The sequence below is a fragment of the Protopterus annectens genome, chromosome 6.part0, assembly GCF_019279795.1.
Source record: "Protopterus annectens isolate FY-2018-M chromosome 6.part0, PAN1.0, whole genome shotgun sequence".
Taxonomy (NCBI): domain Eukaryota; kingdom Metazoa; phylum Chordata; order Ceratodontiformes; family Protopteridae; genus Protopterus; species Protopterus annectens.
This window is the reverse complement of record NC_056737.1, coordinates 472183364-472211021: the sequence shown is the minus strand read 5'-3', so window position 1 is coordinate 472211021 and position 27658 is coordinate 472183364. Positions and strand designations below refer to the sequence as shown.

General features: G+C 41.3%; 1 protein-coding gene across 1 annotated transcript in view; it reads left to right on the top strand.

The window, feature by feature from the left end:
- Positions 1-27658, top strand: part of INO80 (INO80 complex ATPase subunit) — a 2478170-nt gene that overhangs the window by 1793842 nt on the left and 656670 nt on the right. Inside the window, exon 26 of the mRNA XM_044074204.1 lies at positions 4151-4328. Coding sequence (XP_043930139.1) covers positions 4151-4328 — 178 coding nt within the window. The remainder of the gene's footprint in view (positions 1-4150; positions 4329-27658) is intronic.

The following is a 27658-nucleotide window of genomic DNA, read 5'->3' as shown; positions in this document are numbered from 1 at the left end:
GCTTCACTTTTTAAAGCAGGCAATTCCCAATCTGCTATAAACATTCAATTGGCTGCTATTTCTAATTTCCATAATGGTTTTAAAGAATCCTTTTTGGCTTCTCATAAATTTTGTAAGGCCTTCTTATAATGAATGCCAATGCCCCTTACAAAGATCCTGCTTCACTTTGGGATCTCAACTTTGTGCTGTAAGTGCTGTAAGCCGTTGTTCACCCCCCTTTTGAACCATCAGCTGAATGTGATCTGAAATTTTGATCCTGGAAAACTATATTTTTAGTGGCAACAACTTCTGCCAGAAGGATTTCAGGAATACAAGCCTGATCATGTAGACCTCCTTACCTGATTTTCCATAAAGATAAAGTTTCACTGAGAACCAGTCCTTCCTTTTTACCTAAAATGGTGTCAAAGACCAGTATCAATCAGACCATTAATTTACCAGTATTTTTCCCCAGTTTTACTGACAAAGGTAAATACTGCTTACATTTGTTAGACGTTCACAGACAATTAAATTTCTATCTACACATAACTAAGAATTTAAGAAAATCCAACCGTTTGTGTCATTTTCATCTACAAGACTTGGCCAACCAGTGAGCCAAGTGACGCTAGTCAGATGGCTCAAAGAATGTATTTCTTTTATCTGTAATAAAAAGAAAATTAAATTGCTTAGGTCTTTAAAGGCACATTCTATAAGAGCTGTAGCTACTTCAGACGTTTTTCAATCTAGAGCTTCTGTGGATGATATTTGTGCAGCAGCAACTTGGGCTTCTCCTCATGCCTTTATTACTCATTACAGATTGGATCTGGTCTCCAGGGGAAGAGAGTCGTTTGGTTCAATGGTGCTCAGGAATATCCTTCCTTGAGTCCTCCCAAGGTCAAAGGTAGCTGGGGACTCTGTTGCATTTGTCAAGGATAAAATGAAAACTGACAACATCAGATAAAGAAGTTATTACTCACCATAACATTCCACCTGTGTTGTCAATTTTCATTTATCTTTGACTCCCCTCCCACCTTCCCCCTGCCCTTGAAATTGTTGGTGGAATGGGTACTGGACACATATCACTTGTTATTGTTATATGGTCACAGATATCTTTGAAGGCTTTTGGCATTTTTCATTATGTCTTTCAGCAAACTTGATCTGAGGTAACTAGGGGAGGAACACTGTGGGTAAGGGTTAAGCTTGAGAGGTTTTGGCTTTTGTGAATTGTAGTAATGACAAAGTCTGTTCCGAGGCTCAGAACTGAACCCATTTGTCGAGGATAAATGAAAATGGTCAGCACAGATGGAACATTATGGTGAGTACATAACAGCTTTATAAAGTTTAAACACAGATTTATTAAGGACATTGCCAACACATAATTAGCTTATTTATTAACTGGAGAGATCTTGAATATGTGGAAACAAGCTGTTGTTATAATGGTTGTTCTCATACCAGGCAAGGATCCTTTACAGGTTAGGTCAAATAGGACAGTAGTCATACATAATCATGGTTATATGTTATTTGTTGCATATCCTCCAGTCATTGATTGATCTGGAACAGACAGGGATTTTATGTGGATACACCTATGATAACTTATTCAAAACAGGTATGATCATAGAAGATTCCAGTGAAACCTAACATGCATTGTTTGCAAGTTTGGAAGCCAAAGAGGTGTTTGATAAGGTTTGTTGGCAGTATTTACTTGAAGTATTAAGAGTAATTGGCTTTTTGTGGAGTTGGTGAATTCGATGAAATCTTTGTATTATAATGTGTAAGCATAAGTAAATGCGTGACATAGGCTTAACCAAAGTTTTTAGTTAAGCAAAAGCACTAGACAGGGTTTTCCCCTTTTCTCTCTTCTTTTCACTGTTTATTTTAAACTCTTGAAAAGACAGTTGAAGCAGTTTCCAGTAAAGGTTTAGGTGTTGTAAGCAGTCGCTCACAAGTTGGCAACATACTGGGACATCTAGCTTCTTTATCTAACAGGTCATGAAAAAGCTTTTGATGTAGTATTTCAGAAACTTTCAATGTGGCAGACTTGCTGGATATAGGATTGACTTAAGCCATAAAAGTTATTTTTTCACCTTGGAATAGGTTGTGTTAAGATTACCCTTTTCTGAGTGGCTGAGTCAGGTTTACACAGGAATTAAGTTGTTGTGTCTTTCGGCTTTTCCTGGTTAGGGGTCGCCACAGCAGAACTCTGGTCCGCTAATGATTGGCAGTGGATTTTTACATGCCGAGTTGCCGGCCCTGATGCACAACCTTCAACGAAGGTATGCCCATTCACGCATGTCTCCACACAGAAGACGCTCTAGCTGGGAATCGAACAGGACAACGTCTTACTGTGAGGCTTACACAGGAATTAAGTTAATTGATACACAATGAGGCTTACACAGGAATTAAGTTAATTGACACACTTGAATGGTCATTGCCCTTAACACTAAAGAATATTTTAATAAAATAAAAGATTTATATGGGAAATGGAAGAATATTTGCCTAGCTATGACACAGAATTCAGGTAGTACAGTGGTTTGTTCTGCCACTAGTATTAAATACATATTAGGTTGACGTCTACTTTTCTCAGATGAGTTTTTAGGAAATTGAGAAAAAGGCAGTACAACAAGTTTGTGATGGTGTGAAAAATTATAACTTTATCAATAAAATTTGGAGGGTTGAGAGTCCCTGACTTTGATGCATGGCTAGTCACCAAGACAAACTGTTAAGGGGATTTAGGACCCAAATAACCATTGTAGATTGAGAACTATCCTAACACAACAATTAGGATGGATCAGAGGGTTGTATAACTCATTAAGGGACAGAAGTCTGGACAGGAAAAAGGGCAGATGAAAGTTGGTGTTAGAGCTATTAAAGTCTAAAAAAATTCTTGATATAAATACACTGACTTAATTGGTTCCAATAGAAATGTTAGAAGAATGTAGACTAAAAGTAATAGAATTTTCCAGAAGTCTGAAAGTTTTTAGGGGATTAATGTAAAGGGATTTAATAATAGGTGGAAAACATAATAATGTGGGAACTGTACAAGGATAGGGATGTAGACCATGATGTAAACATAATCAGTAGATAAACTTACAATTTTAAAATTATAAACAAGGCAAAGGGTTGAATGGCTGAATGGGTAAAAAATGAGTCATAAGTTAGATATATAAAATGTTTAAAAAAGGAAGTTGGAAAAGAGACAAGTATGTTTAGAATTATTTGGGAAGAAAACTTAAGTACGACAGTTATTCCTGCACAATGGGGAGAAATTATTTTTGCTTCAGCACATGACAGTGTTTTTCATTGGAAATATCTCAAGTATTTTTGCACTCTTGAAAGACTGTCCAGAATATATTTAAGTCTCTCGCCCATTCATTGAACATCTGATACTAATTTTGATACTAATTTTAATAGGTTTATATTATACATTTGAAAGTCCTAAAGTAGAACAATTAAAGCATTATAGAAGGGAAATACAGAATGTGTACAATGTTTGGGCTGGAAAAGAGGTAAGTACAACACCTCTGGATGCTTAGATTAAATGAAATGGAATAGTCAAAGGGGCAAGGGATTTTATGTGTGAAAAAAGCAGTCATCAGAAGGTGGAAAAGAAGGAAATTGCTAAAACCAGAAGCAATCAAGTACATTGTGAAGGAGATGAAAGAAATGGAGTATCATCAAATGTTAAGATATGACTGGAAAAACATATTGAAATAGATGCCTAAGACATTGCAGTTGTTAGAGACATCTGGATCATGAATACTAATTTTAAGGTTATTACATACTAGATTGTGAATGTTTTTTCTTTGTATTTGTTTTTAATATAGTATAAAACCTCTTTGGCAAAGAAATGTAAGCCCTTTTGTGAGTGAATGCCTGAGGCAGTACACTGTACTCCAAATGAATGTTTCTTTTGGTGATATGTGGGTTATTTAATAGCTAAATGTTGTGCTGTAATGTTTCTGCATTAGTTACAGCAATACAATTATCAGAAAAAATGGTATTTGTGCTTTCTTCTGTCTTAAACTTTGCCTGGTTGATTCTTTGCTTTATTCATTGTTTTTTTTTTTTTTTATATGTGCGTTCGTCTTATGATATCTTAATATTGAGTATTCAGGAAGACTTAAACAGTGCAGTGATGGTTGACATTTTCTGTTTCTCTCACTTTTTTCTCTAGATGGTTAGCACTTTATCTGTCTCTAAAGGCATCTTACAGGCTCCACCACCAACGCACCTGGGCAGATGAAGAGAAAACAAACAGAGCAAGATCTCCTTACTTACAGAACAGAGATTTGCTTCTGTGGATAGATTCTCCTACATCTTTCCCCAACATTCATAGCAGCACTGTGCTACAGGTAAGTAAGTTTTTTGATAATGTTAAGGTTTTATAAGTGTGCAAAAAGTCTGCTATCTCAAATTGTCTGGGGAAACTTCTAAAAGTATGATGTTCTTTGTGTTTCACTGTTGCAGTCATCACTTTTGTGTTATCTGCTTGCAGTAACCCTCAGTTGGCCTGACTAACAAAGTCTTGGGTCCTGTGTCGGTTGCTGTCCCTTCTTCCATGACGTCAGGTCGTCAGGGGTATAAAACATGCAGCTGATGCCATTACATTAGTCTTTCTTGCCGTGCGGTGCCTGAAGCAGAAGCAGTTCGCATGTGCCAGTCGGCAGACTCCTGAAATTTTCGTTTTCGAGTTTCAGAACTGAAGTCTTCAACTAAAGCTAAGTACCCCATTGGGGAAACTTTTTCTTGCTCCTTACCGATGTCAGTAAAAGTTAATAATTGCATTACTTGTGGAAAGCAAATACCTCATAAAGATTTTCATTCATACTGTATTCCTTGCCTAGGCCCTGACCACGACGTACCATGCTGTCGGTTTTGTGCTTTATTTAGTCAGCACACTATTTGTCGTCTGTATATTTTCACCTCTTAATATTTAGTTTTTTGGTTTATTATCCAGAAATGTCGTCAGTTAGCCATCCGACTACCAGGATTCTGAAAAAACACAAGGAGAAAGACAGAGACAGGCCGCCGAGGTCCAAAACTGCAGACAACGCTTCTCCTAAGCCAGTCAACAGTTCGCCGGTACTCAGTGAGGCACTTTCGCAGCCCCTGATACCTGCTACTTCTGATTCTCAGGCCTCTACTGAGACCCATTCAGAGTCCGGTATGCCGCGAGATGCTTCAACTATGGAACCTGCGGATGTCTCTACCTTGGATAGGTCCGGAGCCACTGTGCAGGCACCGGCTTCTGAGGGTGTATTCAGGCCTACGGACTTGCATATTAAACCAACACCTTCTTCTTTTCTTAGGCCTAAATCTCGAATCATGCCTAAAAAACCGATGCTCAAGCTGCATGCTCAGGCCTCTATGCCTAAAAAACAAATGATAAGAATGGCTGAAGATCTTATAACTTTAATCAGGGGAAGCCAGCCTCCCCCTTCTAAGAGACCTAGGACTGAAGTTGTTTATGAATCTTCTGACTTGGATTCTGATTTTTCTGATTCTTCTGATTATCTGGATTTGCTCTTATCTACTTATGAGGATTCTGATGCAGAGGACTTTATTCCCTCTGCTTGCCCTCCAGAGGATTTTTCTTTTGGTGAAACCTTACATACTCTAGGGAGCATTTCCACTGGAAAAGCCAGGATTTTTCTTATTCAGAAAAGAGGCTTAGGTACTAGACATTGTTGATGATGCTTTTTCGGAATCTAGTTTGGCCCCTGATTCCCTGCCTCCTGCTCCCAGAAAACCTGACAGATATTACAGGGTTCCTGATTCACACAAGTTCCTTTTTAAAAATCCTATTGTGGATCCAGAGACTATTTCACAGGGACCCAAGGGCATTAAGGCTTCTACTGCTAAAAATCCTACACCTTCTGATAGAGACTCCAGGGCGCTGGATAGATGGGGTAAGAAGGTTTACACTTCTGCAACCTTGGCCATTAGGGCTTTAAACTGCCAGTTTCGTATGTTAAAGTATCAACAACATATTATTGGATTGCTTAAACAGAAAATGATGTTGATTCCTGACTGTGTGGAAAATAAAGAATTACAGGATTTAATGCATTTTGCTGAACAGGTTGGAAAACATACTTTGCAATATGGATTTGATTCTTTAGAGGCCTCTTGCAGGGCTACTGTTACTGGTTCTGTGCTCAGAAGGCATGCTTGGCTTAAGGAGCAATCTTTATCTCTGATCATGATAAAGCTAAATTGCTGGATGCTCCCTTAAATCAGGACTGCCTGTTTGGCAACAAGGCTGAGGAAGTTCTTAAAAAGATAAAAGATAAAGCTAAATCTATGCAAACTGTTAAAGATTTCTTACAAGTTCAGCCTCCTAGATTTAGTAGACACTGGCCCTCTAAGAATTGGTCCTTTCCAGCCTCTTCAAGGTCTTCTCTAGCCAAACCCAGACATAGTAGAAACCCCAGGTTTCAGTCCCAGGGGACACACAAGACTAAGAAGTGGGGGGGTTCTGCACCCAAATCAGGGAGTAGTAAGACTCCCCCCTATGGAAAATAGTCTCAATGACCTGCTTCTAAAACTTCCAAGCACTTCCCAACTGAATGCTACTTTAGACGGAAAGATTGGTCTGCAGGCCAAAAACTGGAACTCATTACCCAGGACAAATGGATTTTAAATATAGTGTCCCATGGATACAGATTTCACTTCCACACCTTACTAACACCAAGCGGGTGGCCAGATCTACCCCGATATCAGTGGGCAGAGTCCCAAAATCAAGTACTCTCTCTTAAGCGTGGGGGCTATTCAGTTGGTGCCAGAAGAGGAAAAGGGACAAGGGTTCTATTTGAGACTTTTCCTGGTACCCAGAAAAGGCAGTACATGGCATCCTATCCTGGACCTTTCTACTCTAAATACCTTTCTGGTGATTCCAAAATTCAAGATGCTGACTCTTCACCAGCTGCTTCCTATGCTAGGCAAAGATGCATGGTTGGCAACACTAGATTTAAAAGAAGCATACCTGCACATCCCTATCAGGGAGTCTTGCAGAAGATACCTACATTTCAAAGCAGGCTACATGCACTATCAGTTCTCTGCACTGCCCTTTGGCTTATCTACTGCGCCCAGGGTATTCACAAAGTGCCTAGTTCCAGTCATTGCATTCTGCAGGCAAAGAAATATTCAAATATACCCATATCTGGACGATTGTCTAATTCAGGCAGAAAGCCAGGACATACTTTTGAATCATCTGGCCTTTGTTCAAAGGGTACTGACTTGTCTGGGGTACACCATAAATGAAAAGAAATCACACCTGGTACCCTGTCAACAAATTATATTCCTGGGAGCAAGCTTGAATACAACTTCCCAGATGGCTTTCCTCATGCCAGAGGAACAGATTCATTTGACAACCTACTTCAAACAAGTGGCCCCAAAAACCCAGCTATCTTCAAGGCAAATACTGCAAGCCTTGGGGTTCATGGCCTCCTGCATTCTTCTAATTCCATATGCAAGGCTGCATATGAGGAAACTGCAGTGGTATCTCAAAAGCCTATGGTGTCAACATTCACAGGATCTAGAAGCAGTGATTCCTATTTTACCTTGCCTACGCCTAGAGTTCCTTTGGTGGGCAGTGGCCTGCAACCAAAACAGGGGACTACCATTCACACTATCCCCTGCCGCCCAAACCTTAACAACAGATGCATCAGACTATGCATGGGGGGCCCACCTGGCAGGGAAGTGCATTCAGGGCAAATGGGACCCAAGTCAAATGCACCTGCATATCAATCAAAAAGAAATGTTAGCTGTGCGAAATACTATGACAGCCTTCAAGGACCACATTCTTCCAAGACAATTGATGATAAAGACAGACAACACCATTTTTATGTGGTACATAAACAAGCAGGGGGGTACACATTCTTACCCCCTCTGCAGACTAGCCATGGCATATCAAAGCATTTACAAGCTCAATTCCCGCCAAGAAATCTAAATACACTGGCAGACGAACTAAGCAGAAACCTCATGGACCCACACGAGTGAAAACTAGAACCAAGGATTTTCAACATGTTGACAAGCAAATGGGGGAGCCCAGTTATAGACCTGTTTGTCTCCCCCCAAAACTATCAGTTAGACAAATTCTGCACAAGGACTTCCCACAAACAAGCTTGGAACGTGGATGTTCTGTCCTTCAGCTGGAAAAACCTGTCAGTTTATGCCTTTCCTCCTCTGCCTCAGCTCTCCAATGTACTACTAAAGATCAAACAAGACAAACCAATGACGATTTTGATTGGACCAGACTGGCCATGCCAACACTGGTACCCCCTTTTGCGCAGTGTGTCACTGTTGGACTTATGGCACCTGCCTCAGACTCCTACTCTATTGTCTCAGCAGGAGAACCAAATTGTGCACCCTCAACTTCAAACACTGAATCTAGCAGCCTGGCTAATTACATAATTTCTCCTTTACCATCCCTCAGTAAATCAGTGATGGATATCATTTTACAGGCAAGGAGGCCTAGTACCAGAAAGTCTTACGCTGAAAAATGGAAAAGATTCTGTGCCTGGAACCAAGTTCAAGGGATGAGCACAACAGTGCCCAATTTACCTCAGATTTTACAATACTTAACTGAGTTGCTTCATAAGGGCCTGTCTTTCTCCTCCATCAAAATTCATGCCTCAGCCATCTCAGCTCATTATAACACAGAACCACTCCTCTTCTCTCATCCACTACTTAAGCAGTTCCTCAGAGGGGCCAGAAATCTACGACCACCCAGGAGAGCTCCAACTCCAGCGTGGGGCCTCAACTTTGTATTGGAAAAGCTCACCCTTCCTCCTTTCGAGCCAGCTGCCACTGCGGACTTAAAATTCCTTTCTTGGAAAACAGCTTTCCTTTTTAGCAATCCCTTCAGCAAGAAGGGCATCTGAATTACAGGCCCTCATGGCAGTGGAGCCTTTCATCATCTTTCATGTGGACAGGGTGTCCCTCAGGACCAATCCCGCCTTCATGCCCAAGGTGGTATCCAGTGTGGCCCTTAATCAGTACTCAGATTTGCCAACCTTCTTTCCTAATCCACAGAACAAAGGGGAACAGATTCTGCACTCCGAAGACGTGCACAGACAACTTAGATTCTACTTGGACAGAACTAAACCTCAAAGGAAATCTGATCAAATGCTGATGGCATTTGCTGCAGGGGCAGAGAGGAAGGCTATTTCAAAGCAAACCATTTCCAAATGGATAGGCCATTGCATTCATTTCTGCTGCAAACACCATGGTAAACCTATCCCACAGGAGATAAGACCCATCTACCAGAGCTGCATCTACCTCGACGGCCTTTCTCAGAGGCGTCCCTACCAGGGACATCCTAGAAGCTGATACCTGGAGTTCTGTACATACTTTCACAAAGCATTACCATCTGCCAATTTTCTTTAAATCCAGAGCTGGCTTTGCCACTGCAGTCTTGCAGGGCCTTTTAGCTGGTCCTAATTCTATTTAAATTCCTCCTCCTAGCCTTAGCTTTGGGAATCTACCCAAAAGTGATGACTGCAACAGTGAAACACAAAGAACATATTACAGTTGTGTACACTTACCATAAATGTAGAAGTTCGAGTGTATTCATTGTTGGAGTTCTGGTTACCCCCCAGCCCCCTTCTTTTTTTGGATAAACCTCTACTTTCCTTTGCTGTTTTCAAAAGTGTTTTGGTGTATTTGCTTTTTTGTTGGAGGTATAACCTTGTATATTTATAGATTTAATTGCTTCCTATTTAGGGGGCACCTGACATATGGGGCAAGAAAAAACTTATGTAATGGTGCCGGCTGCATGTTTTATACCCCTGACAATCTGACATTATGGAAGAAGGGACAGCAACTGACGCAGGACCCAAGACTTTGTTAATCAGGCCGATTGAGGGCTACTGCAAGCAGATAACCCAAAAGTGATGACAGCAACAGTGAATACACTCGAACATCTACATTTGTGGTAAGTGTACACAACTGTGCTTTTCATAGCTTCTTACCAATTAGACCAGGAAAAATGCTGAAATTAATCCAGGCAAATATGTAGTCAGAGTAGGAAAGATTTCAGAATAGTTTATAGTGAGAAGGAATGTAAAATTTGCTTATTACTTTGACAGCAAGATTTGATGATTTTTTATTTAAAAGTTAGTTTAAATGACTAAATTATCCAGTGCTTTGGTTATTGTGATGTAAAAAACTGCAGTATTGGTGGGTTGTTCAGTTTATCAGACTACTTGTAACATTTGTCTTCTGATATTTGTTGAAAATCACAATACATATTGATATAAAAGCAGTGTTTCAAGCAGCTTTTAAAGTGATTTTAATACATTTCAGTTGCTGAGTGAATTGCTTTCAGCCTCTGAGGCATTCCTCGCACCTTGCTGAAAAGCACTTTAATGTTGCATAGGTGCTACTGTGATGAATTTATAGCAGTCACATTAAATGTACTAACTGCTAATAAGATTAAGCCCTATTGCCTTATGTGATCATAGTATGAGACCTGTTTGGTAGTTAGCATGGAAGACTAAAGCTCTGACTTGCTAATGAACTGCTTCCTCTTCAAGAGGTACGGGGTTAGAATATTTCAGCCTTTATTTCCTGTTGTGTGACCTTCACTTAACCAGACAGTGCTTTGGTGCAGTTGGGAATTTGGGCTAGGTTCTTTAATTGTTTCCTGGACTGCATGCACAGTAAATATGAATCTAAGTGGAAGAAGACCCCATTATCCATACAATCTAAGGTAGTGAAGCAACCAGCCACATCCTTTTATGTATGTATGTGTGTACTCATACATGTATTTATATGCACATACGTATGTGCATTTATATATATTTTATATTTGTATGTTTTTATATATATATATATATATATATATATATATATATATATATATATATATGTAGATATATATATATATATATATATATATATATATGTGTAGAGAGAGAGAGAGTCTGTGTGTATGTGTGTGTGTGTGTCTGTATGTATGTGTGTGAGCAGAATGAGTGAGAGGGGAGACCCTTCAATACATCGAGAAATGCATGAGAGAATCTCAGTTTATCACTTATACTCCAGCAGAAGCCCTGACATTGTTGAACTTCTATCATACGCAAAAATTGAAATGACACAACTATAACAGAGTGCAGGACTACTGTGCAACTATAGCCAAATGAAAGCGTTAAACATCACATTTTTTATTATTTATTTATTTTTTGTAAGGTTGGACTTTGCTGCACTGCACACCCTTTTGTATTACTCTGTTGTTGAACAGCTGTAAGTCAGTAGGCACAACTCCTTGAAATGTGTTATCAGTAGACCAGTTGGTTTTGAGACAGGCACCCCTTCCACTCAACACAGTGATGAGATTTCATACTGTAGTGTTATGATGCTCAGCAATCCTGTTACAAATCCTTGATTGTCTGTTATTTGAAACAACTACATGCTTATACATACATACATACATACAAGTATGTATGTGTGTATGTATATATATATATATATATATATATATCTGCATAAATTCACACACACACACACACACACACACGCACAAGCTATATTTAACAGCTGACAAAGTCTGCCTTGTTTCAGAATATGTGATATTTTGCAGGATGTGATAATCCATCTCAAAGTCAATACTTGATCAGCTTCATGCATGAGGGACAGTCTTTCATTTTGAAGGCTGTGTAGTGCAAAATTCTCAGCAGTGCAGATTTGTGCTTCCTCTCTTTGTTGTCCATCCTGTCGTTATCAGAAGATATTCAGAAAATGAGGGGACAGGCACAACCCTCCTGTGAAGAAAATATACTAAATTATGACTGCAAAAAGGAATTTTAATTGTCCTTGATGTTAATATTTATTTTTTTCCTCCTCGGTTTCCTGGGTCCATGTAATTTGAGGATCTCGGATCTTAGCACAGTCTAGCATGACCTTAACAGTCTTGGTTAAGTTTCTAAAGCAAAAATGTTTTGCTTTTAACAAGAAAAGAGAGTAAGAAAGTGCATATTGCAATTTTCAGCTACTAAACTGCTAGTATTGGCAAAAGTAACTTCTGAGAAATTAAGGGGATGGTTCAATTTTTTATTTGGGAAACTGAAGTACCATCATAAACAGGACAAACTAGCAAAGCTAGTTGTAAGGATTCCAAGGATAGAGAGCAGCATGTCTTCGTTCCCTCCATCATTCCCAGGATATCCTGAGGGTGCTGGCTCTAGTGAGGCACAGTCTCGTCTGTCCCCATTTGTAGATAGCAGCCTCACCGTCTTCCCAGGCTTTGGTAGATTTTCTGACTGCATCACATCATTTTGCATGCATCTGCAGCAGGCCAGCCAGAAGTGCTCACTATCAGGGAATGTTTTCATTGTTTGGATAGTCTTAACACTTTTCATACAGGAACTTGAGGTTCCAGGTTAGAGAACCATAAATATTCATTGTATAGATCATTTTTGTTGTAGTGTTTATGATGAATTGGAAATAGCTGCAGGCAGATATCAGCCTAGCAGGCCAGACTTCCTAGATCTTTGAACAACCTCCCCCCAACAGTCTTGCCTCTATTTCATACCAGGAATTGATACTGTGTAGAAAGAGAAAATCAGCCCACACCATTTTTACTTCTTTTTGCCACAGCCACTGTGGATGATTGTTTGCCAATACACAGAGTCCGGATTCTGTACTCTGAATGCTAGTCTAGGAATTTCTCTATTCTTGATTGTTGTTAATCATTACAATCTGATGATGTCTTTTTCATTCATTCCTCAATTAATGGGTCTTGGATCTGACCTCATATCCGACTCTGCACCATTTACTAGACTCTCGGATCCAACTCTCGAGTGCCTTCCACTACCCATGATGCCCCTGTCAACCTTCTATACCACAGTTCTCATTTGACACCAGATGACTGCAGATGTGGATCCTTTTAGAGAGCTTTTTAGGTGTCATATCCTTATTTTTGTGAGTTAAAACTTTTCTCTGAAACTTCTTTTTTCTCTTCACCCACCTCCCGTACCTAACTATTCGAGTTTTCTATAGCATTAGGTTTGTTCTACTATTATCTCTTCACTTCTATCTAAGGTAGCTGTCAGTACCACTGCTGGTATCCTTTCTTCTCTTCTCCCTTTTTTCCTACCCTTAAGTATTCTCTTTCCCTACCATTTCTGGTAGTTAATGTATGTGTGTGTGTGTGTGTGTGTGTGTGTGTGTGTGTGTGTGTATATATATATATATATATATATATATATATATATAAAATGTACATCTGTATACATCTCTCTCTCTCTCTACATATATATATATATTTATATATATTTATATATATATATATATATATATATATATTTGTGTGTGTGTGTGTGTGTGTGTGTGTGTGCATATAAACTTTCCTTTGCTTTTCCTTCTTCATACTATCAGAAAAAAATGATGGGTTGCTGTCCTACAGTTTTTAGCATCAGTTTTTCAAGGCGGAGTTAGTTTTGCTATTGTCAAAGTACAATTGGCTGACATATCTAATTTTCATTCAGGCAAAAGTTCTTCCTCATTAGCTTCTTCAAAATTGTACAAGGCATTTCTCAAAGGTAATTTCTTTCTTAGACCCCCAGTGAAGGAACCCATTCCTACCTGGGGTTTGACAGTTGTGTTGCAAGGGTTAACTCAGAAACCCTTTGAACCATCTGCTAAATCTGATGTAAAATTTTTGTCTTGGAAAACTGATTTTCTTGTAGCCATTTTGTCTGCGAGACAAGTTTCTTAACTCCAAACTGTCTCTTCCAAATCTCCTTATCTCATTTTTCACAAAGACAGGGTTACCTTACAGACCAACCCATCCTTTTTGCCTAAAGTAGCCTCCAAAATAAATGTTAACCAAGCCATTAATTTGCCTGTTTTCTTTCTCAACTTTGCTAACAAAGGAGAGCTAGTGTGTTGTTAGAATTTTCTGACTTCACTAAGTGACAGCTCACAGCGTGTAAAAAAATCAGTTTCCAGTACCACTAATTGCATTCCAGTGTTGTATTTATCTATCTCCAGTCAGTTTTACTTGAGCTTCTAAAACCTCCTGTAACCTACTTTACTTATTTAAAGCCTTGTGCACTATTTAATTCTATTTTCATTGTTCAAAATTCTATGCTGTTTCCTGTTTACACTGTGCAGAGTGAAACATTGTATTTAATTACTTTTTGATGATTTATCAATTCATATAGTTTCTGCACGTGTGGCTGGCAGTGTTAATGTTAATTGATAGAGCCCAGCCCCACAGTGGTGAATTATGAGCTCAGTGAGAAAGTCAACCAGAGCTGCTACTGATGTCTGGCTTGTTGGCCAGCAGTTACCTGCCCTTAATATCTCAACTTGCTCAAATCAGCTTCCAACCAACAGTCACGTTTTACACAGACTGTTTTGTGATCTTAAAACCAACACGTTAACTCTTTCAGCGAGTTGTTCAAATGCTGTTGATGAAGTTCTGAAGTTATGGCAGTTAGGTAGCATACCTACAATGTAGAAGCCCAATGCAGTCGCAAAACTCAAAAGTCTGTATGAGAAACATTCTAGAATCAGGAAGAATAAGAAGTGCCAGTCGGATACACAGTCGCAGTTAGAAACAGATTTTAGCAATGCACTTTTGAAGCTTTTTGATGTGTGGCATGCTGATGCGGAATTATGGATAAAGACTCAAGAAGACTGGGATTTTCTACAAGATCAACGTACAAACAGAAAAATAATAATTGGAGAGGACACTGAATTCAAAAAACGAATGGACAGAAAGGAAAAACGACTACAGAAAGAAATGAAACACAAAGATAAAGAACAGCTGAAAGCAACAGTCAGAGAAGCTGGAGAGCTGACAGAGGCAGAAAACAGTAGTGAACATGAAAATGAAGATGATTTAGCAGCAAACTTGTCAAAATACCACCAGAATTTAGGGGTCTATATTAGATGAACGAAAGTTCGTCTTAGCGAACGCTCACATGAGCGAATATCCAGATACTCGAAACTGCAATTGTAGGGGACTGCACCCCCCTCCCCACCCCCCTAAATATATATTCCAACTCTGAGATCACACTACATTGAGGAAAGGGCAAATATTCCCATCTTTACTGTACCGCAATCTCGCAATTGCGGTTTTGAGTTCCGCAATATTCGCTCATGTGAGCATTCGCTAAGATGAACTATCGTTCATCTAATAGACCCGAATTTAGTAACTGGTAAACAGCCTGTCAAAGAAGCGAGCACAGTAGATACAAGATCACCTGAATTGGTGTCCAAAAAACGATGACTGGTGGATTATCCTCTTTGTTGCCAGCTTGGACAGCACATGAATAACTTTTTGCCAAGCGATGCATATTGTTGCACTGGAAGCAGCTGGCATTGACGTAAATGATCTGGTCATGTCCACAATTCCAATACACAGAGCAAGGCAAGCTGCATGACAATCCATTACCAAGAAAGTAAAGAAGTTGTTTCAACCGTCAACACCCCTTGTAGCACATTTTGATGGGAAGCTGTTACCTCAAGATGATGGAGAATTTTCTGATTACATGCCAATTGTTGTTACAAGTTGAAATATTGAAAAACTGCTGGACATACCCCAACTTCCATCAAGCACTGGAGAGCTGATGGGACAAGCAGTGGTACAGACATTGCATAGCTGGCCAGGTGTTCCAGAATTGCTAGCCGGTTTGTGCTTTGATACTGCAAGTGCCAGTACTGGTGTGCACACAGGTGCCATCACAGTAATTCAGCGAGCATTTGAGAAACGACTCTTGTTTTTACCATGCAGACATCACATTTTAGAAATTATTTCTGTGGCAGTGTTTAACATGTTCTTCCCATCTTCAGGACCACAAATAGCAGTTTTTAGAAGATTTAAAGAATACTGGAAACTTCTTGAATTGAATGCATACGCACCAGTTGTTAAGGAAGCTGGAGGTAATGGATGCCTGTTAGACTGTGTGTGCCTGATAACTTCCACTCCAAAATGCACAAATGCATCCAATAGTCCCCAACGTTCAAGCACAAATAACACTGTGGTAAAATAAAACAGCAATAAAGTTTATTCCACAATGTTAGAAGCAACAATGATATAATTCCACAACGTTAAGCGCTTTCACTCACCAAAAGTGTGAGCTTCATCAGAACAGTTACATTCAAATGCTGCCAGTTTAAATAACTTATTTGGCGCCAAAAATTTAAAATCTGTTCAGTCATTCTTAAAGCAACATGGTTTACATTCTTGCACACCTTTAAAAATATATGTATGTGCCTACTATATTAAATTACTTACAATCCAGCTTCACTACCATATTCAAATGAAGTTTGATGTAGTTAAAGATCCAATATATATATATATATATATATAAACTATTTGCGTTGTTAAAAAATATATATATCCATATTAAAATGTCATACATGGAAAATAACATTCATAACACTGTGAAAATACCATAATGAATTACACACCCCGCTAAATATATATACCAACTCCGAGATCACACTACAGTGAGGAAAGGGCAAATATTCCAGTCTTCACTGTACCGCAATCTGACAAAAAGCACTTTGAGGTCCAGTCTTTTCGACGTTGTCGGTGTTTGCTATTAAGATCTTTCAGTCTTCTGATATAGACCCCTCAAGAGCTGGGTCCGACAGTCTAGTAAATGTGGCCAAATTTGATCCGAGGTTGAATCTAATACCCATTAGTTGAAGAACAATGAAAATGGACAACACAGATGCATAGTTATGGTGAGTACATACCTTTTTACTGTGGTTGGTGTTTTGCTTGAATGCTTTGTGAGGTTCATCCTCAGGAGAAGTTAACAATGAATATACTGTCAATAGTAGATCTCACAAAAGGGCTTCTACCTTAAGTGCCGTTTTTGCCTGATTGAAGAGCAGCAGGCATGCATGTACAAATACTGCTCCTACTTCAGAAAAAGAAATGTTAAACAATAGGGCAAATATCAAAATGTATTCCTGGAACACCAGAAGTCACCCTGCTTAGGCCAAGGGGCACTCACCTCTACAATTACCGCAGGGTATCTGGCAACTGGGTTCACCATCTCCACTATACCAGTCTGTAAAAAAAGGAATTCCCATGCAAAAACTGTTGCACATCATTGCCAGTGAGGATGAAAAAGACGATACTTTTTTACTTCTCAGATGTACTTTCCATTGGGTGTGACAAAGATTATATGTTGTCTGGCTCCCTTTGTAAAGATGTCTCTTTCCAGCAAACTCTTAATCTTTTGAACAAACATTTGAAGAGGGGTTCTGTGGAACTTGGACCATCACAAAAGATATATGGAGCTGCTTGGCAATGACCAGCTGAACCCCACTACCATCTCTTGATCTTTCAAGCATTCGAAGAAATCTTCAAGAACACATCCTTGGAGCCAGATTACTATTCGATGCAGTAGGAATCCTGGTCAGATCTACAGATTATAGGAAAATGCTTAATACTCTGCAAACTCCTATAGCTGACCAAGTACTCATCTCACCTGATGCATGAAGGGGTTTAATACTGGTGCCTGCCAATAATATCTTTTCAGATGATAAAAAGAGTGGAATTTGAGTGACTTGGCAAGGTGGTTTACATTTCTGCACTTCTGGGTATCAGAGCCATTAACTGCCTTACTTTCATATCGCAGTACCATGGGGACATTCTGAAACAAATAGAGGACAAGGTAGATTTTTAAGCAGACTTCTTTAAGTAGATCTGTAAACTGCCTCTCCAGATCAAGCAATGTGACAGGCTGTCTTCCTTTTAAGAAGAAATTAGATAGTTGGACGAGCATTCATGAATTCATCTCTGTTATGACTGGCATAAAGTTACTTGAGAAGGAGATAAGGTCTAAGAGAAGGTACTGTGAAGACATAAATGGCCACATGGTCGAGTTTCCTTGTCCGTTCTATGATGCTGTGATACTGTGACTCTGTTCAAAGGCTTCCAAATGTTTTCCCACTTCTCATAATATGGAAAAACATGTTGTAGATTCATTTATGCTGCAGTAATTGTTAGTGTCTCAGAAGGCATTCTTTGCTCAGGTTTCAGGTCTTGCTTGATGATGTTAAGGTGCATATTTCAAATATCCTTGAACAACATCGGCTATTCATCCTTCCAGTACATGAAGTATATAAGAGACTGGAAGAACAATTCAGTTTCAGTTTTCTTAAAGTGCTTTTAAATAAAACAGTGTGGATAATAAGAAACTGAGCAATGGAGGAACAATATTTAAACCATATAACAGGTAATATGGAATAAATCTCAAGTATGAAATTCTTGGAAGCAACATTTTCAAATCAGAAAAACAAAAAATTGCAAGTAACAAATAATGACCCATATTAAAACAGAAATCACAGCAATTATTAAGTATTAATTTCGCAAAATCAGGTGGCAGAATAGGTAATGCAGTTGCAAACTGTCGTATGTTATAACAGTTCAAAATATGTTACTCATTATGTAAACCCATCAAAAAATTGGAATATAGACAGTAAGCAGCAACTCCTCCATCTTCCAGTGGATTTATGAATCTGTTTGGGCTAAAACAGTCTCCTCAGAATGCTTTAACAGCACTACTCCACCATCCAGCAAAGACTAAAATCAAGTTCAAGTCCGTGTCAAGCCCAGTTTACTAAAAGTACTAACCTTAACCAAAAATACTTCCTCCATGGGATCTGACAATATACTTGGTTACTTAATTGTTAAACATGCTGTTACAGACACACTTCAGACTGTTTATCTAAAGATCCAGTGTTGTTCTCCGTCTGCCTCAGCCTGCGGGTTATCGGATATGATCTGTTCTGATGCCAGCATTTCAGAATCTTTAGCCCTGAAACTCCACCCCTCCCATGATGCTTTGCACCCCTAGATCTTATTTGCATTTGCCACTCTTCAGTGTTAGACACATTCTCCCAAAGTTCCTGTCAAGATAAGTACCAGTGGCTTTGTTGTATATTTGCTCACAATTTCTTATTCTGTCTCTTTTTAGTTATTACCTCTGCTCCCAAAAAGTTAGATAGGAAGTTTAAGAGAAGTCTTTCTTTGCTGTGTTATTGTAATTGTGAGTGTATGAGCTTTGCCTTAACCCGCCATTGATTGTTCTCTGTTCTTTAGTGTTTAGGGTTAGTCCTTGTCAGCGCTGCTATTGTTAGGAACCTTAAACAAGTAGTTTCCTTAAGCAGATTTGTAGTATTTTAAGTCATTCACGCCAGTGGATCTCAGGAAGTTTGCACTGTAACTTCCAATGGGTGGAGCTTAAGCATTTTGACAGAATCACATTGTCCTCACATTTCAAACAAATGTTCATATCTCTAGAAACACAGGGATTATGAAAGAAGTATAAATGGCAAACTCTTCAGCATAAACTATTCTTATAGTGGTAGTATTCTTTAGGTTCTAAGTCTTAAACTGAATTTGATAAGTCACAGTAAACACAGTAGTTATTACATTTATAATATTTTTAAACAACTTACAATATCTCAGCAACCACTCAAGTTATACACATACTGTCAGCAAAATTTTATTCATCTAACAGAGCTTTCATATGAGGCTAAGGATTTCTGTCTGTGTTACTTGGTTGTTTTGATATGTAGAAAAGTGTAAAAATTATATCTACATAAATTAAAATCATAAAAACAACAATTAGTATCTATTTACCTGCACTAGACAGAGGTTAAATATTAATGCAGTTGAGTTTGCCATTGTGTAAGCTTTACAACTAAATCTTTTAAAACCGTGTATATAGCATGGTTTTGGAATTATTGATGCAAATATGAACAAGCAATATTTGACGCCTAGAGGCATCAGTAGGAGTTAACTGCAGATGCACCTGGAGGCATCACTCGGATGTAATGAGTTAAATTACTTTTTAAATTTCTTCAGGTGGTGTTTGAGTTTTGTGGATTCAGTGGAATTTTTTAGATATTTCTGTGTGCGTCTGTCCCCTTTAGTGTTTTCCCAGTTGTGTGCTGTGTTTAGCGATTTCCGATTTTCAAGCCAAAGAGTGAAAAGGCCACACAGACAAACTAATTATAGTGGGGTTTGGCTTTATTGGCCTGAATGTATCCATAAAGACTTAAAAAGAAAAAGTAAAAAGTCATGGACATTCAGAAGTCATATAGAACACTTGATGTCCTTAAGGAGTCATTTACATGTATCCCATGGGTGTCTATTACAGTAGGTTTAAAGTATCACTCAAGCTTGACAAAGTGTTCAGCAATTTTGCTATGGATAAAGCTTCTGAAAATGTTAAGGACACGGTCATAAACTGTGCCCCCAAGATTCTTATGACAGCTGTATATATTATTTAAGGGTGATACACCTGGATTCTGACTGCCAGGCCTACGTTTCATTCAGGGCCTGGGCCTTGGCTGATTGTAAGGTGAAGCTTGTTATGAAGGCATGCTTCCTGTCTCTACTGCTGTGTCTTTCCAGACTTCTGCTTCACACCTTCCTTCTAAAAACTCAGTGGAGAAAAACAAAGTCAAGGATGAAGTGAAGAATAGGGGTAAGAAAGAGGAGGAAAAAGAAAAGGAAAAAAGAAAAAAAAAAAACAGAAAGAAAGAAAAGCCAGAAAAATCTGCTTGAGTTGTCCATTGAGGATGAGCCTGAGCTGAAGGCCCCCAAGGCCTTCCTCTTTTTTGTTTTTTGTTATGAATCCAGTGTCAGTACCCCCTTGGTACCAGTCAGCACTTTTGCAAGCCCTGGCGTTGAAGCTGCACAGGTCACAACAGTTGGATATTCCAAGTCTCTCTTTTGCTGGCAGCTCTGGAGTCTGGTCAGCCCCACTTCTCCCTTTCTGGCTATTACACGAAATCCAGAATTCTCCCCACTGGCTTCCTCTTCTCAGGTGTGGGTTTCACCTGTGAGGACCCAAGAAGTTGAGCAGCCCTTGCACCGACTTGATAAGCTGTCCTTTATGGCTTCTAGGTCTGCAAGGTCCACCTGAAGCGTTACGAATCAGATCTGGACAAGTTGATGTGAATCATCTTGACAGCCCATATGGACTTTGAGGATCATTCCCTTGCCTTCAACTCCAAGTGTAGAGAAGGCTACCTCTACTGCCCCATTAATACTCAGTCCTTCTCTGGTCCATCCTTCGTCACTGGTGACTTTGGATCTGATGCCCACCAGGGTCATTCCTTTGTCAGTACTAACATCTTGATTGTCCTCTGTACCAACCTCTGCCTTGATGTTTTGACTCCAGCACCATCGGAGTCATCTCTGTCCTGGAACCATAGGGCCAGGGTCAACTCCAAGGTTTTCAGATCTGCTCCTGCTCCAGGTGCATCAGCCCTGGATAGCTCAGCTCCTGTCTTGACTTTGGACCTGGCTGGGTTGGCAGCTGGGGCAAAGATTTCCTAGAATTGCACATCAAGGAGGATCCTTTCCCAATTGGCTGACCTTGACTTCGATGTTCGTTGTAGAGAGGATTTTGTCACATTCAGAGATGGGATCAGCATATTTAGTTTCAGATGTGTCCCAATCTTTTTAACCTTCTAGGGCATTGGTTTCACATGAACTTGTGCAGGGAAGCCCACTCCAAATGATTTTAAGCAGCCCCAGATCCAGGGCTTCCCTGTTGCTTTTCTGTCGCTTCTGGCTTCCCCAGCCCCGAGGAGGAACATATGATGAAGAGCCAGAGTAAGATGAAGCACTTGGATTTCCCGAGGAATCCCTGACTGAAGATTCTGACCTTAATGAAGGGGCAGGGTCCCCTAAACCCCCTCCCCTGTGATGGCACTTCCTTCAGCGATCTTTGAGATAATGAGGAATGTGGCCTGCCTAAACCCTTTCCCCTGAGGAGTCTGTTTTCCCCTCAGAGTTTGGTGCAGGCTCATCTACATCTTAGGTGGTACCCCCTCAGACAAAATCGTCGATCTTGTGTCCATGAGGGCGTGATGAGAACCTGATGTGGTTGAGCCAGAACCATGCAAACCTAATAAAGTTTTGGCACTGCCCAGGATAGGTCCCTTCTGGAACAAGTGTCCTGCAGTTAATCCTGTTTTGGTTGTTGCAGTCACTTAAAAATCTAAATCTATGAAGAAAGTGCTTCAATTCATCCCTGAACACAGAGTCATGGGTGTTGGACCAATTCCGGACCCTCACATATACTTCAGCCACCTTTGCTGACCATACAATGAAATATATGACAAATTTTATTAGGCTTCAGAGAGACTTAATCATTCAAGTTACTAAGCTAATGGCTTATCAACCTTTCATTAAGTCTTGTAAGACATTGGAGACTCATTGTAGCCATCATGTTATCTAAATCAAATATGTACATGGTACTCATTTCTAAAGCAGTGGATGGTATGGAATGTGCAGCAGGCACCAGCATTGCAGTCTGTTATCATGCCTAGATGCACTTGTGTAATACTGTGGAGTGCTTCAAGGTGACCTTCCTTAATGCTCTTTGATGGGTCCACTTTATTTGGGCCAAGGTTAAGGATGCATTCACTAAGAGCAAACAGGATGGCAAGACATTGTCTGCTGTCTGAGTTTGTTTTTCCACCCCACAGAGGACCTCAATAAACCAGAGGAAGAAAGCAGTTCTTCCTCAAATTGCAACAGTTTTCTCAGGACACTTCAGATGCCGCCTTCCCAAAGGTGTATTTTCTATCCAAGGCCAACAGCTCTAGGGATTTGGTACATAAACAAGTAAGGAGGAACCCATTCGTTCTTCCTATGTTGAGAGGATATGAGTGTGGTGCAATGGGCTATGTCCTTGCAATGTTTTCTGATAGCAACAAACATCCCAGGGAAATCCAACAGTCTAGTGAACCATCTAACCAGGAGCTTTCTGATGGTCTCTCAGTCTGTTAGTGGCTGCACATGTTTTCAGCTGCTGTGGTCAGCTATGCTCTGATCTCTTTTGTGACCTCTTTCAGCACCCAATGCAGCAGCTTTTTTACCTTGATCCCACCTAAGGGACAGTTACCAAGGAATGTTCTTCTGTATGTTTGGCTCCCGAGTCTCCTATATGCATACCCATCAACCCACTTCATAATCAAGTTTATGCAGAAAGCAGCCCATTGTAGAGTGACCGTAATCTTTATAGCCCCATCTGGCCACACAAGTCTAGTTTCCCTTCCTGTAGCCTTATTTCTTGTACCCTCCTTGGGTTCTGGAACCCATCCCTGGTTTGATATCCTATCATGTTAAGTTGTCTGTCTCGCCTTCATTTCTTGCTTGTTGGGATCGGAGCTGATCCTCGGCTCCGACTCGGCTATCTTCTATAGCTCGAGAGATGTTTACTGGCTCGAGGCTACCCCATATCCCATGATACCTAGCGCTAGCTACCCAGATCTCGTTTGCCACTTCAGCTGCGAGGTTCTTTGTTACTGGCTCAGGCTCGTATAAGTTTAATTGCACTATTTTTTCTGCCAGATTAGGTTTGCTCTGATAGTTTATTGTTTTAAATATAGTCGCTAACTAGTTTGTTGTTGTTTAGTGTAATTGTAGTTTTCCCTTAGAACTCATTTAAATTAGAGAGTTCTCCCCCTCCCCTCCTCCCCCTCTATCCCTTGTAGCGTTTTAGTTTAAACCTTTTCTTCTTTCTATTTCTTAGGTAGCCATTTAAGTTAGAGGCTTCCTAGTTTTTTTTTTTTTTTTTTAAAAAAAAATATATATATATATATATATATATATATATATATATATATATATCTTTACCTGTAGTATACTGTGTGTTTTGTTTTTTTGTGTGTAGTGGCTGTTCGGCCTTTGGCCAAAAACAATTCAGTGTAGGTGTAGTATCTTATTTGGATATGTCTAAAGAATCCAAGGTGTCTGGATTCAAGAAGTGTGACTCATGCTGTCAGAAAATGTCTCTGACAGATGGGCACACTTCTTGCGTCTATTGCTTAGGCGCAGTGCACCTGCAGGACTGTTGTACTGTATGCCATGCATTCAGCCCAAGGGTTCTGCAGGAGTGCAAAAATAAGCTTATTTTGAGGGGTCTCCTTAAGCCCCAGGATTCACCGGCCAAGACTCAACCAGTGAAATCTCCTAAACCGACCAAATCGTCGGCTCCCAGCTCGGAGCCGTCATTGGCCCAAGCCTTACCTACTACTTCGGTTCCGGCTGGAGCCGAGGAGACTGCCTCCCCGTCGGCTCTGCCAGTACCTTCAGAGCCATCGCGGACCCACAAGAGGCTGAGATCCCCATCTCTAGAGTCTATACATTCGGCTCTTCAGTCTCCCTGTTGCAGAGTGACTGCAGTCACAGATCCTCCCACTTTTCTCGGTCCTCTAGGCTCTCAGATCATGACGTGGAGAGAGTGGTCAGTAGGTTGTTGAAGTCGCAGGCACTGGCCAAAATGTTGTCCAGCCCTCCTCAACAGGTGTCGGCTCCATCCACTTCCATCGATGTTCCTCCTCCGACTCTATTGTGTTCGGAGCTGGAGTTTGTTGGGGTTCAAATCGTGGAACCATCAGCACCGATAACGATTTCCCCTTCAGTTCTGTTATCCGCTCCGATCCCCTCGATGGTGCCATCTGTCGAGAGATCTGGGCGCCGAGACTCCCTCGTCGGCTTCTAGGGGGCGAGTGGCATCGGACCCTTGTTCGACCCCGTTCTCCCTCTCGGAGCGTCGGCGCAGGTGAGCTCGGCTCCTACATCGGCCTTGGAGCCATCTCCCTCGGCGCAGAGGAGGATTCCGGTTTCCTCAGAACCGGAGCCTTCTCTGCATCGTGGCAGGGACGCCTTCGATGTCATGAGGAGTGTACTGGCCTCTGAGTCAGCTCCACTTTCGACCCCACTGGCTCCATCCCCTGTAGTGCCTGCGTCAACCTCTGCCCCTCCTCCAGACCCCAAGCGTGGGGAACCAGCACTCCAGAGCACCCCATTGGGTGTTTCCTCTTCTTCTGAAGCCTCCCCTGATCATTCAGAGGAGCCCCCTCGGAAGAGTAAGTGCAAGAGGAAGCACATTGACTCCCCTGAGTCTGTCACTTCGGATACGGATTTGGATGAATTGGAAGGGTCCCCGAGATCCCCCTCTGAAGATGTTTCCTTTTCGGACATCCTAGAAATGCTTAAGCAGAGGGGGAACTGGACTGCCCTAGCCCCTACTAAGGACGAATCTGTATTCCTGGATGCGTTCGGTTCCCGACCTTCCACATCCTGGGTGTTTCTGCCTTTTGATCCACTAATGTCAGTGGTGGCTCAAAGGGCTTGGTCAGCCCCGGATACAGTGGAACCAACCCCGAGGAGACCCGGCAAGTTTATCGCTGCACCCCCTGATAAACAGTTCCTTACTAAGGGTGTTCCTGTAGATGCCATGGTGGTAGCAGCAGCCACTAAAAAGGAGTTAGCGGAAACTTCTTCCTCTATCCATCCTCCTAACAAGGAGTCTAGGACCATGGATAGATACGGGAAGTGAATGTTTGCTTCAGCGACCTTTTCCATGAGGTCGCTAAATTACTTATGCCATTTTACCAGGCTTCAGAGGGATCTCCTGAAAGAGCTTGGAGATTCCCTCCAGGATCCATCAGCTGAAGGGGCTCAAGCTAAAGTGGCTTCTCAGCTGGCGACCCTTAATTCGGTAGTTAACTCCTCCATGAAGCTCATTTCCTATGCAGCCGATGGTGTGAGTAGAGCCGCAGGTACAGGCATGGCCCTCAGGAGACACACATGGATGCGGCTGTGTACTTTTGCGGAACCTTTTAGAGCATTGTTCACCAACACTCCCTTTGACTGTTCTTTTCTTTTTGGACCACAGGTGAAAGACACTGACTAGGTGTGAACAAGAAGGCAAGACTGTCGCTGCCGTGGGAGTCCATTTCTCCACTCCTTCTATACCATATTCCAAGGGTCAGAAGAGTGGTAAAATGTGGTTTCGGAAATCCCAGGGAGCCTTGCCTGACACACGTAGGGATTTTTCCTCCAGGGGCAGAGGAGGAAACAACAACAACAGACACCGCCCTCGGGGCAGAGGGGTCCGCAGAACCAGGGCAGCAGAGAATCCTTCTCTGACAAGCCCTTCCAGCATCCCTGAAGGGTTGCCTGGCTGTCCGCCTCTGGAGGCAGTCGGGGGAAGACTTTCACTGTACCCAAAAGCCTGGCAAAACCTAACGCAAGACAAATAGGTACACTCAATCATATCCAGAGGCTACATAATTCCCTTCTTTCAACCCCCCTTACTGTCAAGCAAATCCCTTCCAGATGTTCCACCCAATCTGAGGGCCCAAGCAGTCATAGAAGTTTCAAGACTGCTAGAAAAAAAGAGTCATTCAGGAAGTCCCGGCAGACCAATTCGGATCCGGAACTTACTCAAGGTTCTTTTTGGTACCAAAAAAGACAGGGGACTGGAGACCAATATTGGATCTCAGCAGACTAAACAAGTCTGTTCAAAGAACAAGGTTTCAGATGGTCACGCTACAGTCCATTCTACCCTTTTTGGGACAGGACAATTGGATGTGCTCAATAGATCTTCAGGATGGGTACTTTCACATCAAAATGGACAGGCACTCCGGGAGATTCCTTCGCTTCCGGCTGGGAGCCAGTCATTACCAGTTCAGAGCTCTGCCCTTTGGTCTCACCACAGCCCCCATGGTGTTCACCAAATGCATGGCAGTAGTCACGGCTCACCTGAGGCATCAAGGATTCCAGGTGATGTCCTTCAAGGATGCATCTGCAGTCATAACAAATGGGTTGTCCTGTCGTCAGGCAGCCCTTCGGTCGGCCGGATTCCAAAGTCTAGGTCCGGCTTCAGCTGATGTCGCACTTCACCCAACGTCATCTCTGCTGGTCTTCGGGTATAAAGGCATCAGCCGACGCCATTTTCCCCAGTCTTGTGCCGGTCGGTCAGATCCAGAGATTACTACCGAAGACTTCTAAAAGCTAGACTCTTTCTTGCCTCAGCCGATGTCAGAAAAAGTCAATAACTGTTTAACTGGGAAACAAATACCTCATAAAGATTTCCACCTTACTGCCTGCCTTGCTTAGGCCCAGACCACGTAGCAGCCTGTTCGCCTGTGCTTCCTTCAACTCGGAGTTGCTGAACAGTTTTTCGCTCAGATTTCGGATCCTCCGACTACCCAAATTGTTAAAAAAAGACCGGTCAATCTTCAGCAATCCATGACTACTACTGAGGCTCCTGCTACCTTAGTTGAATCGCCTCACAAGTTTTGGCTACTATTGTGGTTCCTAGTGATTTATCAGACACCATCCCTTTGGATGTCTCTACCCCAGCACGTGGTGCTGCTAGGCCTCCTGCAGCCATGTCTATTAAGGCCTTTGCCAGGGCTAAAGCAGCCAAATCTGTTAAATCAGTGCCTGTTAAACCCCCTCACACAGGCCCACTTCTAGTTCACAAATGCTTACTCTGGCAGAGGATTTAATATCCTAATTAGGGGATCCCAATCTCACCCAGACAGGGCCTCTCAGCCCCAGAAAGAGACCTAGAGCAGAGCCTGTGTCCTCTGATGATTCTGCAGATGACTCAGACATTACAGACCAGCCAGAGGCTTTTTCTACTTATGAAGATTCCGATGCTGAAGAATCCATTCCAGCTGCCTCTCCACCAGAGGAATTTTCCTTTGGGAAACCTTACATGCCATGAGAGAACAATTCCAATGGCAGGGACAAGATTTCTCAGATTCAAGAAAAGGCTTAGGACTTTTCTGCACTTACCACAACATAGGCCCTTAGCTATACCTCCTGTACTGCCTGTTGTGGATGATGCATTTAATGATGTTTGCACTGCTCCTGATACTTTACCTC